At 30.5% G+C, this 18,073-nt stretch overlaps 1 protein-coding gene across 1 annotated transcript; it reads left to right on the top strand.

The window, feature by feature from the left end:
* Positions 1-10,782: 10,782 nt before the first annotated feature.
* On the top strand, positions 10,783-15,125 carry BZIP119 (ABSCISIC ACID-INSENSITIVE 5-like protein 2). Its single transcript, NM_001317711.1, has 3 exons — positions 10,783-11,589; positions 11,737-11,808; positions 15,039-15,125. Exons 1-3 carry the CDS (start codon positions 10,783-10,785, stop codon positions 15,123-15,125), a joined length of 966 nt encoding a protein of 321 aa, NP_001304640.1.
* The last annotated feature ends 2,948 nt before the right edge of the window (positions 15,126-18,073 follow it).

The raw sequence follows: 18,073 nt of genomic DNA on the forward strand, positions 1-18,073 counted from the left end.
ACCATTCATCTTCCAAGAAGTAAAGGGATCCATTGATGAAGAAGATCCTAGGCCTACAAGCTCCAATGGAGCTTACATCACCTGTTCTGGCATACCTTCATAAATTCATGCATATGCTAACAATGTACACGAAAACAAAGTCAAAGAAAGACACAACCTGATCAATCTTATGCAAGAACCTTGCTTGAGTGAATGAGTGTCTTCTTGAACTCAAGAGAAATTCACAACTCACTTTTCACCATGAGATCTTCAAAATGAAGTTTAGAACTTGTGAGTCGCACTTTTTCTAAGCACTTACTCTTCTCTCTTTATTTCACTTATTTTAGCTTGCATTTTTAGCACACTTTTTGCACACAAAAGTGAGAACACAAGGTGACTATTTATAGAGAAAATAGTTATAACCGCCTGTAATCGATTAAATATACAATGTAATCGATTATTTTGAAGAATTAATCGATTATATTATCATTTCAATTGATTAAAGTGTTCTTCCCCAATCTAGAAAACTTTTTAAGAATAATGTAATCGATTAGATTCTTTATGTAATCGATTAAATTATTCTTGATCACTTTTGGGAACACTTTTAAGAACAAAGTAATCAATTACGATCACTTGGTAATCGATTAAAGTAGAGACTCTTGAAAAGCCAATCATTGTCTTAACTGAACTATGTAACCAATTACAATTAGCTTGTAATCGACTAAATCGATACGAAAAAGTTCTCTGCAAGCTACAAACACTTGTGTAATCGATTACAATCAGCCTTGTAATCAATGAAAACAAAGAGTTTTATGCATTGAAGAAAGTTTCTAACTTTAGAAACACTCTTCTTACTTCTACATGATGATGCATGATGTACATATGAAAATATAGCGACTAAGATGCAACATACAATACAACAATCAATACAAATGCCACTCAAGAGAGTTGGACATTTAAAAGACAAAACTTCTTCAAGCTCCAAGACTTAGTCTTCATGTTTCTCCCCCTATCTCTAACAAAATAAAGGCATGAATTCTTCTAATTATGGTGTTTATGTACGGGGAACTGATGGTAAACTAAAATTTGATTTTTATGGAATGTTGTATGATATTATTCAATTGGAGTATATTGGCATCCCATTTGATGAAGTTAGTTCTATTCAAGTGTGATTGGTTTAATAATACTCATAATATAGGGACACAAGTAGATAAAAAGTATGAGATTGTTGAAGTAAGGCAATAAAAAAGATATACTAAAGCATATGACCCATTCATATTGGCACAACAAGCAAAATAAGTTTATTACACAACATATCTCGAGGGATATCGAGGATGGTTAGCCATAATGAAGACAAAAGCTTGCATCAAAATCACTGACAATATAGTAAGTGAAACTAAGCAAGAAGCTCTATACCAAGATGATGAGCTTGTGGGGCTTCAAGAAGTGTTGGAAGTTTACCCTGATATCATTAATGAATCTCTTGCAGATGTTGATGGAGGTGGAGAAAAGATAGATGCAAATTTACTTAAACAACCAAACTTGGTTGAACCAAATGAGGATGAATGCATATTAAGTGAGAATGAGATTGAGAGTGATTTTGATGATACAAATACTTCTTAGGTAATTCATACATTAAAGTTGATTGCATGCCTTATGTTCATTGTATATATTTTTTTTACATTTGTATGACTGTGGGTTGTAATAATTATTACTTTTACTCTTGTAGTGAATATGAAAGAGAAGATAAGTGACCTATTTTGGTGTAGAAAACATGTTTATGTGAGTTTTCATGAACAAGTTGGATTTATTTGTTTACTAAAGTGTATGGCTTGTGGTACTTCACTTTCTATTTATTTGTTCTTAAATATCACACATACACACACACACACACACACACACACACACACACACATGTATGTATATACGTATGTATGTACGTGTGTAACAAAATCAAACTTGTAGATAGCAGATAAAGGTAGAGGTGGTGGTTACAGAATATTTAATCATCCTAGAAGTCATGGTGTTAGTTTGGGAGCTCCAATTACACCAACATTTCCACCTCTTCCATTCATATATCAGTCAACCTCAGAGTCGATGGTTCATGTCGTTGCACTGGCACCAAACACACTTCCTACAACTTAAGACAAACCAAATTCAACCTTTGTAAGAGAGTCAATTCCCACTACCCCTGTTGGAGATGCTTCACCTTCAGCACCAAATGATTCTCTTACACTTGAGTACCCACTTGATCCAAATTGTGAACATATTGCTAATCAGAGGCCTTTCATTCGTGCATATAGAGGATAGTAAGTGCATTGTATTTAAAAAATAATTTTTCTAAAATGTTTTTTAAATGTGGTATTGATAATGTCTTTGTACATAGGTTTCAACCAACATATGGATGTTCTAATATCATATCAGGGATCATTAAGGCATAGTTTGATGAACTAGTTGCAACTTGGTTGAAGGTATCAATTGACCTTCACGATAAGTGGTTTGGAGAGTTTAATGTAATTTGAATTGTGGTTTAATTTAAAATAGATTGTTTCTTGTATCATTTCTAATTTAGTTCTTGTTTCCTATTTATGCTGAAAGAGTATAGGTGGTACCCAGCAAAAGAGCGAGCCATTGTTCATGATTGGCCGGTATAAACTTTAAAGCCTACTATAGTACTATAGTAGATTAAAGTCAATCATTTTCCTGTATTAGTGGTGATTTTCTTGAATATTAATCCTTATATGTCTACACATTTAATAATTTATCTTCATATCTCACTTTATATTGCAGGAGAAATATCAACATCACCGAGAGGAAATCCTACAACATTTCACATAGGAAGGCACATCCACACAAGATTCCCCTAACATTGCTACTTCTGTTAATGATAATGAAATATATGTGAATGTTGTTGGAGGTCCAAATTACAATGGGAACGTGTTCGGGCTAGGCGCTTTGAGCAAAAGGTTTAGTTGCTCAAAATCAGCTCCATCTACTTCTATTGCTCCTGTGGAAGACCAAATAGAGGAAATGCGTGAGACAATTACTAAATTGAATGTTGAGCTTTTGGCAAAGGCAGATAAGGAGAGGACACTTGAGGAAAAGATGTTGTAGTTGATGGAGAATCATGACCAGCAAAGTCAGGAGATGGGATAACAAATGCAATAGCAAAATGAGAAAATTCATCAACAAAATGAGCAAATGCAACATATATTACAACACTTTCATATTCAATCTATCATGCTAGCTACTAGTCCATCGACTACTAGAGCAGATGGAACTGAGTACCATGTTCATGATGCTCAGGTTGATCATCCTCATGACATGTTAGAGGATCATTGACTCCTAGTTATTATTTATTTTAGTTTGATTATTCCATGTTAGTTATGAATTTGAACTTTATTAAACTTTGACATTGCATTGTATTAAACCTTGAAAACTTCGAATTTCCATTTTATTAATCTTTAAATTAGAACTTTGTTATTAGATATACTTACACATTATGAATGTCCACTTTTATTTATAATTCTGATTATACAATTTAATTAAGATTATATTTAAAGTCAATAATTATTAAGCAGGTCAAAATGTAATAAATGAAAAAACAAAATATAGCATAATTTCATTTAGCAACCGAATCTGTGACCGATTTATTGTTTTTAATATTCATTACTAAATAGCGATCAAATTGAATTTTTAATTTATTTTACATTTAAAATTAAAAATTCAATAGGGACCAAATTACCGACTGAACTGCATATTTAATTTATTTTATTTAAAAATTAGTTATTGAATAGCGACTAAATTAGAGACCGAATAGATTTCAAATATATTTTGATAAAATTAGTGACCGAATGTATTATTATTTTTTATTTATAAATTGATTATTCAATAGCCACCAAAGTTATATATTATTATCTTTTGTTTAAAATTTATTTATTTTGTTGCTAATTTGGTCCAAGTAAGATAACCAAATACTCAACTACCGAATTTTATGTACTTGCGACCAAACATGTTGGTCCCTAAATAGTGAATTATGATTCGGTTGCTAAGGGCTTAGCGACTAGAGTTTTTGCAACGCACTAGTTCGGTTGCTAACCAATTTAGCTGCCAAATTTAACGGTTTAGAGACTGAATTTTCGGTCGTAAATCATGAATTTTTTGTAATGATAAACTAATCTATTTCTCTCTTAACCTATCTAATTAGTATTCTCTTAAACTTACTTTGACTCACTTGGTCACACAATTATTATTTGAAAAACCTTTCTGAAAACTCTGTTTTTATCTGCATTAGATGACAATCATTTGTGTTTCACTAAAACTGTGTTTTCACTCATTGGATCACACAATGAAAATCATTCTATTGAGAAAAAAGTTATCATATTTGACTAACACACTATTCAACCCTCCTTTTAGTGTAATATTTGATATTTCATTATACACCACACTAACTCCAACAATTGTTTGGAAAATGTTACATTGTGTTCTCCTATAGGAGAGGCTACCGAAAATGTTAAAAAAAACAAACAAAAAATATAATTTTGCAAAATCTCATAAAATATTAGTGTAATTTACTCTATTACAATAGTTTGATAAAGTAAGCCAAATAATTAGAATCCAACAATTAGATTTCGTACATACACCATTGAAAACCTTCAAAAGCAAAAGGGCATTTGTTTCATGGAAAAAAAATTTAGACTTGAGAATATTATTCTTGGGAATAAAACATGGGGATTAAATATTGACTGAAGGTGAGATTATTGCTTACTTAGGTAAAACAATTACTGAGATTAATTATTTTATTACTTCATAAAAAATGTGTGATTATTTTTTCCCCTCCAATATTCTCGGGACTAAAAAATCTACCTATAAAACAAACGTCCCCTATAAGAATCATAGTGTATATGCAAAACACAAGATCATAACCAATATTTTGTTAGAGGTAATGATTCAGTTATAATTTGTTTAGCCAACACTATGTGCTTTAACTAAGTTATTTATTTATTTTGTTAATACATCAATTGCCTTTAAGAAAATTAGTTACAATTTGTTTAGTAAGTGTTGGGGTTGTGAGTAAAATTTTCTAAGTGTAGAGATTCTATGTCATGTTCAAAAATTGGCTAATTTGACTTGTCATAAAAACATTGCTTTCAATTGGTGAATCAAAGAAGGGTATATTGTGATTGAATTGAAAGAGATTTTTTGTAAGTTGATGTTATGATTAAGTATTGACATTAGAATCAAGTGAATATATATTGTTTAGTAAGATTTGGAAGTCATTTGATTGCATGAATGAATGAGGATTTGATTACCAATTCAAAAGGAAGTTTATAGGAGGTGTAGTGTTCATTTAGATTGAACAATAAAAAAGAAGTTTACTGGAGGTGTAATGCTCATTTCAATGGGCAATCAAAATGTGAAAGTATAAACAGATTTATCTAATAAAATATTTAGAAAGTTTCTAAGTGTTTGGTGATTTGGATTTGGGAAAAGAGTTTTTGAAGATAAATCATTTGAAGACGCAAACAAAAATCTAAAGACACATGACTTCCGACTGCGCATCTAAAGACAATTATCAACAGATATCCGATAGAAGGAACGAAGACAGTTATCATAAGGTTTTTGACAAAAGAAACAAAGAAGACAATTATCAACAATTTTTTTGACGAAGGAAATAGAGACAGTTGTCAACATCTTAGATAGTCTATTTGAATAAGTTATACACATGTTTAAATCTTGTAATTCGACCATTGAGTTGAAAAATTATAAATAGGCACAACAATAGTAATTTTCCCTTGAGGAGAACATTTGCACAAGTTGTATCTACATCATCACATCGGACAGGAAAAGGCTACCGATTCTAGGAAAATGTGTATGTTCGAACCAACATTTTAACACTTATCTTTTCATTCATTTTCTTTTGTTCAATTTACTTTATTGCAATTTTCTTCTTCTACATTTCTTCTCCAAACTCTAAATTCTTTTTAATCCTCATTTCTTCTCTAAAATTTAACTTTTATTTTTCTTCATTTCGTATTGTATTTCAATTTAATAAATGATTATATCTTTATTTTTGAAGATATTTGTTTCATATAGTTTTATGATTGTGAACATAATCGAAGAATTTTTGTTTTGAATTCACAAACAATTATATCTCTACTTCTAAAGATATTTGTTTCACATAGTTTTCTAATTGTAAATGTAATCGAATGTTTTTTTGTTTTGATTTAATAAATGATTAAACGTCACTTCTCAAGATATTCTAGCTTTGCATAACATTTTGAATGCATTGTTACTTCAAATTATTTTCTAAATTAATCTCATTATTCTCCTAATTGAAAGTTAAAATACTTTTAGTTTAATAAAAAAAACTCATAATCACAATTTTATTCAACTAAATAAAATAAATTATTTATGATTGATTAGAATCAAGAATAAAAATATTAGTATAATTATTTTCAATTACCCACACGAATTTCTACCATAAACAACAAGACATTTTCATTTTCCATGCTACCTCACACTAGGAAGGTCACAATAAACAAGAAAGAAATAATATTAATAGACTATAAAATATGAGGTAATCTTTCTAACTTTTATCCTTTATACATGTATTTAATTAAAACATAATTATTTAATTAATATTGAATTATAGCTATGTATGTAGAGTTGTAATGGTAGACCATATAACCCAGCATCCGGAGGATTGGAGTGGGAATAGGAGTAAAACTATAAAAAAAGCTCTTGTGATTATTATTATCAGACTTGGTCCTCCTATCTCCTTAAAAAACGGTTTTATATTTTTAGTCATCACTAATAATTTTTTTTATAATATTATAATAATTTATTTCTCAAGTATTAAATATTAATGAATTGAAGTCATTCAAAGAATACATATAAAGAATTTCAGTTTATAAATATTTAGTCATTATAAGAGTATAAAGAAGGTAATCTTTAATAATAATAATTATTATTAATATTACACTTTAAGTTTTTTTTATAACATCAACACTTATGACTAATTGAATAACATGTTTTTTTTATATAAATTGCTTATTTTATTAATTAATCTCCTTTTCATAATATAAAACTAGGCAAAATTGTAAATTTGGTCATCCTATTTATCTCAGAATTCAATTTTGGTCCCTCTATAATTTAATTTATAAATTTAGTCTCCCAATATTTTGCAATCTCGTTATTTCAGTCACTAACCCCTAAAATAAAACTTTGACCGTTAACTGCTTACTTTAATTGCCACATGTTGCATTTTTATTGGACGTTGACTGCCACGTGTCATGCTTTTATTGGATGTTAATTTTGTGTGCCTAATTAACGTCAACTTCTAATAAAAGCGTGATACGTGACGGTCAACGTCTAATAAAAGCGCAACATGTGGCGATCAAAGTAAACAATTAACAATCAACGCCTAATTTCGGGATTGAGAACTGAAATAACGGAATTGCCAAAAACTAAAAAACTAAATTCATTAATTAAATTGTAGGGGACCAAATTTGTAATTTTGAGACAAATAGGAGGACTAAATTTACAATTTTGCCTATCAAACTATTTATATTGCATTTCTAAATCCATTTTTCTACCACTTTTGTATCTTCATTTGGGTATAGAAAAAACTTATAAATTATGACTCAAACTTACCAATTTTTCTTTGAATTATTTTATCCATATTTGTTTATTAAGTTTGTGAATTTTGCATCTTTTGTCTAAAAAAATTCTCTATAATATTGGTAAAAATATGATTGTTTTCTTAAATTTGTTGCAAAGTTCATAGTTTTTTTTATGTGTCCTCATAATAATTTTGTTTTGTAACAAAACTTATTGTTTTTTACAAAATTTTATTAAAAAATTTAAAGATAAAATTTTCAACTTTTCCATTCAATAGCATACAACGGTATAAAAGTAGGAAAAAAAAAGAAATATAATAATAATAATAATAATAATAATAATAATAATACTAATAATAATAATAATAATTATTAGTATTATTATTAGTATTATTATTATTATTATTATTATTATATTAGAGCAATAAAATTTTTATTTTCATAAAACATAATTTCTTAAGAAAATAGTTAAAATTTTAAATAGAATTATTAAATGTTTAAAAGAACCCAAAAAAGAAATCTATATATTATAATCTTTATAATTTTGACCCCTACAAATTTTTTCCTCATGCTCCGCCACTGGGTATTTCATTCTAATATTGTAGAGAACTGACACTGAACGGTATAAATCCAAATTCAATAAAAATATCACATTGTATATGAATGCAAGAGTTTCTAAACAATGGGTATAGTGGTAGCCATATTGTTTTACTGGTTATACACGTGCGTAAAAATATGAAAATAAAATTGAAATATAAAAATTTGAGTTCACTTAGAGCAAAAGGTTAGAATTTGTTGCTGAAATATATGATATATGTAATTCTCTTTTCGTAATTTCAAATAATTATATATAATATTTATTAATTACTTAACAATTACTATAACCACTAGCTTAAAGACATTTGTTAAAAACATATTAAATAGTTTTTTAATAAAAAAATATGATAGAGAATGTATTGATAACATTTTTGGCTAAATTGAAATCCATGTATTTTTATTTTTTTAAATATGCGATTTTAGTTTTTCTATTTTTTAATTAAAATATTTCATTTTCCAACTTAAAAAAATTCACAATTTTAATTTAGAGATTTTATCCTTTACTTTTAAAAAAATTCATGATTGTAATTCTTATGACTAATTTCAAATATTAATCATATATTTTTTTATTTTTTTCCTTATAAATTAACTTATAAATAATTTAAAAAACATGTCACACATGCGTTATATATATATATATATATATATATATATATATATATATATATATATATATATATGTAAGTTAATATTAATAGAAATACACAAATTAACTTTTGAAATTAATCAATCATATATATTTAAATCGCTAATTTTTAAAAGTGAGGAATAAATATCTCAATTAAATAAGAAATTAAAATTGTAGATTTTTGAAAATGAGAAACAAAATATTTCAATTAAAAAAATTAAAGGACTAAAATAACATATTTAAAAAAAAGAAGAACAAATTACAATTTTTATCTAACATTTTCTACAAAACCTTTTTGAACGGATCAAATCCTATGGTTTCCAAAATGCAATCGTACCCTTTTATCTTTATCAAATAAAAACACATCCTAGTCGTATATCAATTGCTATTTTGACTGTCTAAAATTAAAAAACAAAAAAAAGAACAAAAAAAGAGAGGAAAGGTTGGTGCTACAAAAGCACCATTTTATCGTGAACATTCTGAAGTTTAGATGTAGAGCTCACTTATGTACCTTTCGGACTAATGTGATCGAATAAAAATCCTTTAAAAGCTAATAATACATTTGTTGTCATTACTTTATTATTGATTGAACTTCATATAAGATTTATTAACCGAGGTGAATTCAATTTTTTATTTAATATATAATTTTTTAACCATATTAATAATAAGGATTTTTTATTTTTCTTTTTTGAAATTTTGTAAGATTTTTATAATTTTAATCTTTTAGATCGATTATAAAATTAATTCTAAGTTCAAAATTTAATCAAACTTAAAAAATTTTGTTTTTCTTTAAAGATATATTATGTTAGAATCAAATTGAGATCCTTCTTAATAAACTCATTGACATGTGTTGTTATTTGCTAAAATGTATGATTTTTCTTAACTAATAATATATTGATTGTGTTTCTAATTAAAAAATTGTGAAGAAGCTTGCATGCATCAGCTGAGTCATCACCTTAACACAACCATCTTTATCATTTAAATTTTATATTAAGTAAAAAGAAAGAAAAAGACTAGTGACGGAGAAAAGGTAGTGCCTCTTCCATATAATAATAATAATAATAATAGCCTTTTTAATATTTATTCTACCTTGCTTGGTGTGCACTGGTGTCCCCACTCCCAAAGAAAAAAATTTTGAAATGCCCATTTTTATTTAGACTTTGGAGGTTCATATTTGGTACGTCTGCAAGTAAAACAGTACAAGTTGGTGAAATACAAAATACTTCTGAAAGTGGAGTGACCCTCCAAATATTTTGGTTTTGTTATAAGCTCATTAGTTCGAACTAGAAGTCTAGAACTGTCTACTGTTTCAACCGTTTCCAAAATTTCTTTATTCATTAATGATTTTTTTTTATTTGAAGGGGAAAAGAAAAAAAAAAAAAAACTCAAATCACCCTTTTTGCTTGATAGTGTAATGAGCAATGTTGTCTCAGCAGGGAATGTTCAGCTGTTCAGTTTTCATGACCAAAAGTGGTTTTGTTTGTGCTGAGGTTTCTGTAGGATAAAAAGTTTGGGTTTTTATTTCTCTAATGTACAGTGGTGATAATGATGGAAATGACATGCATGATGATTATTATTTGATGGCTTTTATCTTTTGCTTTGCTCTCAAGTGCCATCCTATGTTGGTGTGTGGAGCATCTATTCTGTATTACTTTGATTCCCTTGAAATCTGATCTGGCTTATCTTTTTTTTTTTCTTCTTTTGGGACCAATTTTCACCCACTATTTCCACCCTCCACTTCAAATTTACTTGCTTTGTGTTTGTGAGTGCCTGTTATCAAATCTCCAAAAGCTCAAAGAAACTGGTATTGTGTTCGGCATAAGGAATTAGGATTGATTTCAGGGTGTATTCTGTACCTTTTTCATTTTTATCTTTGTTTTTTCATTTGTGCTTTCTGAAGAGCTTTGGAGATGTATGATATAGAATTGTAGGTTTGTGTTGTTAGGGTTGAGAAAAATGGGATCTCAGGGTGGGGCAGTGCAAGAGCCAAAGACTACTACCCCTTTGGCTAGGCAAGGGTCCTTGTATAATCTGACCCTTGATGAGGTGCATAACCAACTTGGGAATTTGGGGAAGCCACTTGGCAGCATGAATCTTGATGAGTTGCTGAAGAGTGTGTGGAGTGCTGAAGCTGGTGGTGGTGGTGAGGCTTCTGGCTGGGACTTTGGTGTTGGTGATGCTACTAACATGCCGCATGGCAAGGCTGCTGCTTCCGGCTCCTCTCTGAATCCTCAGGGGAGCCTAACTTTGTCTAGGGATCTTAGCAGGAAAACTGTTGATGAGGTTTGGAAAGATATGCAACTGAAGAAGGTCACTAATAGGGATAAAAAAATCCAGGAAAGGCAAGCTACACTGGGTGAGATGACTCTGGAGGACTTCTTGGTGAAGGCTGGAGTGGTTGCTGAAGCTTTGCCTACCAAGGGTGGGGCTATGTCAGGGGTCGATTCAAATGGGGCTTTCTCACAACATGGCCATTGGTTGCAATACCAGCAGCTCTCTTCTTCGACGCAGCAGCCGAATGTGATGGGGGGTTATGTGGCTGGCCATGCCATTCAGCAGCCTTTCCAGGTTGGAGTGAATCTGGTTTTGGATGCAGCATACTCCGAGCAGCCGGCTTCTTTAATGGGGACGTTATCGGATACACAAACTCCAGGTCGAAAAAGGGGTGCCTCTGGTGTTGTGGTGGAGAAAACTGTGGAGAGGAGGCAGAAGAGGATGATTAAAAATAGGGAATCTGCTGCTCGGTCACGGGCAAGAAGACAGGTAATATACATTTGTGTGTGAATGTGTTTGGTGTTATTTCTTTTAAATCTACTTGTTTTTTTTTTATAACATAGTGTAAAGTCGTATTTCTTTGGTTAATAAAATTCAAAAAAGTTGATGCAAGGTATTATCTATGTCAATGAACAGGCATACACACAAGAACTGGAGATTAAAGTTTCACGATTAGAAGAGGAGAATGAAAGGCTTAGAAGACTAAATGTATGTTTCTAATTCTATGCTTTTGCTTTTTTATTTTCTTAATTATATGATGAAATATTTGTTGGTCGCATCTCTTCATGGCTTGCGGCCTGCCATCTTGGCAGGAAAGTGTATGGCTGAAATGCTTGTTGTTTAAAAGGATTTCATCTGGCCAAAGCTTGTCTATACTGTTGGTTGTGTGATATTTTGGTTAGGCATGTGATTTATGACACTGAAAAGTGATTGTGCTAGGTATGTAGTATGTACTATATAGTATATTATATGCTGCAGTTGATGAAATAAATTGTACTGATTAATGAATAAATTGATATGTCTGTAGAGAACCAACCTGTAAGGCCTCTAGTTATTCATCATATTTGGTGTTAAAAAAAGAAGGTAACGGATGAATTATTCTTTAGTCTAAAAAGGAAAAATAACAATGGACTAGGCTCAAAACAAATGATAATAATGGCCATACTAGTTGGAATTCTAAGATAGGCCGATCTTTATTGCTATTATGATTCTTTAGTATTTTAATTGCATTTGGATCTACAGTTTTCATATAAATGTGTGTTTTGCATTGAGGTGTGGAGTATTAACCAAAAATAAAATAGATTTTTTTTTCAGGGAAAAGTGAAATTTGCTCTTCCTTTACAATCATAATGCATCCTATTAGTAGTTAGCAATTTATAAGTTGCCGAAAACTCCATTGATTGGCCATGTGAATATTTATTATTACTTTGCTGCCTGTCTTTGGTAATTGTGGCTAACTGGGAAAGTCATTGTGGAAAGATTGAAGTAAAAATATTTAGTGTTTATGCGTACTTCATCAGTGAAGTGCTTGTTTCTTGGTCTTATTAATTGCAAATAGTGTAGTTTGAACCATTTTATTATAAAGTACCTTTGTTAAATACTTTTTTTTTTATGGCAACCTTTGTTAAATACTTAATTCCAATCAACCATTGCACTGATATTACAAGATTTTTCAAGTTTCCTGTGTTATTGAGACAGAGTTATTGGATTTTGATGAGTGTTGGAAATCTTACTGGTAGCATAGATAGACTTTAAAAGCTTTAAAATGTGGAATGCTCTAGGCTTTTGGGGTTATATCTGGTAAAGAAAAAAGTGCTCTGAAGGATCATGAGGTAGTTCTGCAAGCTTCTCTACTGCTGTACTGTACTCTGAAATGAAATTTGAACTGGGAATAATGAGTCCATCTGAAAAGTTTTTAACCCTAGATTACCAATAATTTCTGTTAAAACCTCATAATATCTTTTATTCTTTCTAACTCTGGTGATAAATACTAGCTCCAAATATTTAAATATTTTGAAAACCTGGTGCTAGTAGTTTTATCTTCCTTTTGCTTAAATGAAAAAAAAAAAAGCAGATTGATGACTTGTTGAAGTTGATAATGCACATTGGCTAAGACAGCCAAATCTAGTTTTACTATGGTGTGGTTTGGCTTCTAAGAGATTTGTCCAGTGGCCCAACCATTTTATTTGCAGTTTCGCTTACTGATATATTTCAAGTCAATTTGATGAGAATCAATACCACAGAAAAAAAAGGAGATGAGAATGCTAAAAAAATTGAACTTAATGTTATTAAGTGATACTGTTCTATAATGATTTGCCGCATATAGTTCTGTATCAGAACACTATGTTATGTTCCCAACTATATATCTTATTATCCACTTATAATAATCTAATATTGTGTTTATCACAATAAATCGAATTTGTTTGAGAGAACCTTAACATGATTGTCCATAGTTTTAAGGTCTCTCTTTTGGTGGTCTAAACCCTTTTGTTCTTTTTTTGTTTTCTTAGAATGTGGGTTTGGGCCTAACTCAATTCCAAAAGCTAACTCATGAGGTGAGGGTTACACCTCACTTATATCCTCTATGTTGGCCTTATCTCTAGCCAATGTGGGACTTAGATTTTTCCCAATATGTTTGTTTTTCTAATTATCCCAAGCTATTGGTTCTATTTCTTCATTACAACTTCCAAGGAACCTTAACAGTTATCCAGTACTTATAATGCAACTTCAACTTCAATGAAGAGTGGAGGTCCCAAAATTGTAAAGCACAGGGGAATAACTTCAATCTCAATCTTCTGGAGGATGGAGTTGCTAACAACATTTTTTTTCCTGTTTGTGAAAACAGAAAAGCATTCTACAGTTTTAAACACACAGTGCACTTATTTTGTAACACTTACATCTACAAAGAGGATTACATTACCTGATTGGAAACTGAAAGTAGTTCAGGTTAAATATCCATAACCAGTTATAATCTAGAACCTTGTTTAGGATCTTAGAATTTGAAGCAGGACATAGCTCTCTATGACATGACTTTACCAACTAAAAATTATATTTGAACCAACGATATGGTGTGTGATGGACTGATGCTTTGAGTTTGCCGTGTACTAATCACTGTTGTTTTTATTCTATTTGTGGAATTTTTTAGAAAGTTAAGAGATATAATAAAGCAATTCACTTGTCTTTCCCTAATAGCTTAAACTTTTAGAGTATTTGTGTCATGACAACTTAGGTTATGTTTGGATAAATTTCTTAAGTAAGCACTTGTATGAATAGAAAAGAAAAAAAAAATGAATCAAACTTTTCTTATAAGTTAAAATCAGCTTATGTATCTCAGCTTTTCAAGAAGTTAGATGAGAGAACTTCTATAAAAGTTGAAGTGTACAAGTTGATGTCAACTTAAGAGAAATTTGTTGGCCTCTTTATAAAAGTTGTATTTGCTGTTCAAAAAGAAAAAAAAAAAAACTTCAGAGAAAAGTTTAGTTCATTTTACCTTTTTATTTTCTTCTGCTTTAAGTACTTAATTTATTAAAACAGGATTGGGTAAATAGGGAAATTTGTTCTTGAAAGTGAGGTGTTGACAAATTGATCCCTCAAAGATGAAAAATTCAAATTTAGTCCATGAATATGCAAAAAGGACGACAAATAAGTTTTACAAACAATTTAATGACAAATTGGTCCCTAAATTTTGCAAATTAATGTTAAATTGGTCCTTGAAAAATATAACTTATTGTTAAATTGGTCGTTGAACATAACTTAATGAAAAAATAGTCTCACAAATTTAATGGCAGGATTAATTTGTCATAATTTTTGCACATTCAAGGACTAAATTTGTATTTTTCATCTTTAGATATCAATTTGTCATCACATTACACTTTCAGGCACAATTTTAGCTATTTACCCAAAAGGATTTTATTGATTAACGTTTTTCCTTGTCACAGGAAATGGAGAGGGCATTGCCATCTGTGCCACCACCTGAGCCTAAGCCAAAGCAACAGCTTCGCAGAACTAGTTCAGCCATCTTTTGATATCTTAATTGCAATGAATTCCTAATTCTTGCCCATGCTATCACATCACATAGCTCTCATGTGCATTATACTCCCGCCTCTTCAAGTTTGGTTATAGATGGGAGGCTATTGTTTGTGATGCTATCAGTTCTCCCCAGCTTGCTCTATTCTACTAATGTTTACCTCTTATGTATATTTTGATAAGTTTGGCTTACAACTTAAGCTGCTCTATAAATATACTTACTCTAATTTTGGGCCCATTTGTGGGAATTATGAAATTATAAGTCTTACTTTTTATTTAACAAGTCTCATCTATGATTTCATGATTTTCAATAAATATTAGCTAATAACAGAGATTGTGTTAGAAAAAAAATGTATTCTTTATGAATTAGGTGGCATAACATTGTATTTAAAAAAGAGGCAATCCAAACCTTACAGGTAACCTATATGCTTATTACAGCTAGATTAACAATATATTTTTCGTATTTTTATAATCTATTATTTGGTTAAAAAAAATCCCATACTAATATTCCATTTGTTTGAGTGAAAATAGATTTGGATTAAAAGTCTTGAGTTCAAGTCTTTTGAATGTGATTGGAAGAGAAGATTTTGTTAAAGGTGGTTTGATAGGTTTTTCGAAGAAAATTAGTTACTGATGAAGCCAATCAATATTTTTCATTTATAATATAGTAAAAAAATCATGTAAACAATATGCAGATTTATTGAGCAATGTTTTTGTCCACGAATGAAAAATAGAAATTACAAAAATGCAACTTTGTTTCCACTTTACTTTTTGTTCTCAAAACTCAATCCTTCCATGTTTTTAGGTTTCCATATATCGGTCCAATTAAATCTAGTGGATTTTTTTTTTTTTTTATTTCATTATTCTTCTGTTCCCGTCAATTTTTTAGAAGATGAAGGTTATCAAAAGTCCTCACAATAAGCTTGAAACAACTCGTTACATAATTTGATATGGCTTGGGCAACAGATTTCATAAGTATTTCGTTACCCATTCTAGAAAGAGATTGCTCCATCCACTTGTTCAATTTTTATTACACACTCTTCTAAATGCTAGAGAAAATCATCTTAAACTTTCCCAATAAAGTGGTAGCCCAAGATATTTGTCATGAAAATTGTAACGACCTGTCTTGTCGTTATGATATCACCACTCTAAAGTACGTAAATTTTAATTTTTAAATGAAAATTTCATTAATTTGCTTATGAAAAATGAGAGTAAATTTTTCGCGATATAGATTCACCAAACAACGCACAATTATTTAAATGAAATATATATATATATATATATATATATATATATATATATATATATATATATATATATATATATATATATTAACTTAGTACACATTCACATAATAGAAAAGTAAATTAGTTCATACATATAATTAAATCTATGATTTACATCCTCAATTCAAAAAAGAAGTATAGAACTAGTTACAGGGAGTTGATTAACAAAATACAACTCTCCCAAAATAATTCCAACGTCATCACGTTGGCTTGGCGGCTCCACAAAAGAATCTCACTTCACGTACTCTACTGTTGTCTGTCTGCTCCAACGAACGAAGGTTCACGATCATCACAGGTACAAAAATTGCAAGGTGATTTTATTATAAAAGAAATTAACACATGTCAGACCCTAATTTCGTCTGGGAATTATCATTCACTAACGTTTTGATTCTCGCTAGCCGAATTGAGTTGTTCGACACCAGTTGTTGCGCAAGAGGAAACATTATTCGACGTTTCGGTAAAGAATGCGGAAAATACCTAAAAGGGAGGGCAAAAGGGTCATTTTAAGCTTTTTCTGACCCCAGGCAAGCCTGGCCCCCCAAATAGCGTAGGGGTTGTTGGATCAAGTGGCCTTAGAATAATTAAGAAGGGGGGGGGGGTTGAATTAATTATTAACGAACCTTTACTAATTAAAAATCTACCCTTCTAAGGATTTTACTAAAATGTTAAGAAAGTAAAAAACAGAAGTAGAAACTTAACCAAAAGTAAAAACGATAATTAAAGTGTAGGGAAGAAGAAGACAAACACAAGAATTTTATACTGGTTCAACAACAACCCGTGCCTACATCCAGTCCCCAAGCGACCTGCGGTCCTTGAGATTTCTTTTCAACCTTGTAAAATCCTTTACAAGCAAAGATCCACAAGGGATGTACCATCCCTTGTTCTCTTTGTAACAACCAAGTGGATGTATCCTCCACTTGAACTAATCCACAAGAGATGTAACCTCTCTTGTTCTCAGTCACAACAACCCAAGTAGATGTACCCTCTACTTGTACCACAAAGGATGTACCCTCCAATGTGTTAAGACAAAGTTCTCAGGCGGTTAGTCCTTTGAAACTTTGTGAAGGGGAAACAAAAGAATTCTCAGGCGGTTAGTCCCTTGAAATCTTTTGTTTATGGGAAAGGGAAGAATCAAAAGAATTCTCAGATTGTGTCGTTTTGAATTCTTTGACAAGGGAGAAGGGAGACACAAAAGAATTCAGGCGGTTAGTCCTTTGTTCTTTTGGAAAAGGGAGAAGAGAGACACAAAAAGAATTCAGGCAGTTAGTCCTTGGCGAATTCTTTTTGGCAAAGGGAGAAGAGAATGAAAAAGATGAATAGCACACTTTTGTTTTCATGGTTTGGAAACCGGAAAACTTTAGAAAGATTTTGGCAAAGGAAGAAGAAGAAGAAGTTTAAAGAGATTCAAAGGTTGTAAAAGAATATGATGATAAGTTGTTTGTAAAGGTTGTAAGTGTTTTTCAAATGCAAATCAAGGTCTTACTTTTATAGTCTCTTCAAGTCTGGTCAAGAAAACCATTGGAAGAGTTATAACCTTTAGAAAAACCTGAAAACCATTGGAAGAGTTACATCTTTTGATTTTTGTTCAAAACTTATCATTGGTAATCGATTACCAAATCCTTGTAATCGATTACACAAGGCTTTTTATGAAAGGATGTGAC

Source organism: Glycine max, chromosome 19 (assembly GCF_000004515.6).
Source record: "Glycine max cultivar Williams 82 chromosome 19, Glycine_max_v4.0, whole genome shotgun sequence".
NCBI classification, from domain to species: Eukaryota; Viridiplantae; Streptophyta; class Magnoliopsida; order Fabales; family Fabaceae; genus Glycine; species Glycine max.

Bases quoted from the DNA above. Each gene is read 5' to 3' on its own strand.
- BZIP119 (NM_001317711.1), top strand. From the start codon at position 10,783: ATGGGATCTCAGGGTGGGGCAGTGCAAGAGCCAAAGACTACTACCCCT. The intron at 11,590-11,736 runs GTAATATACATT...GTCAATGAACAG, and splicing joins GGTCACGGGCAAGAAGACAG to GCATACACACAAGAACTGGA. The intron at 11,809-15,038 runs GTATGTTTCTAA...TCCTTGTCACAG, and splicing joins AAAGGCTTAGAAGACTAAAT to GAAATGGAGAGGGCATTGCC.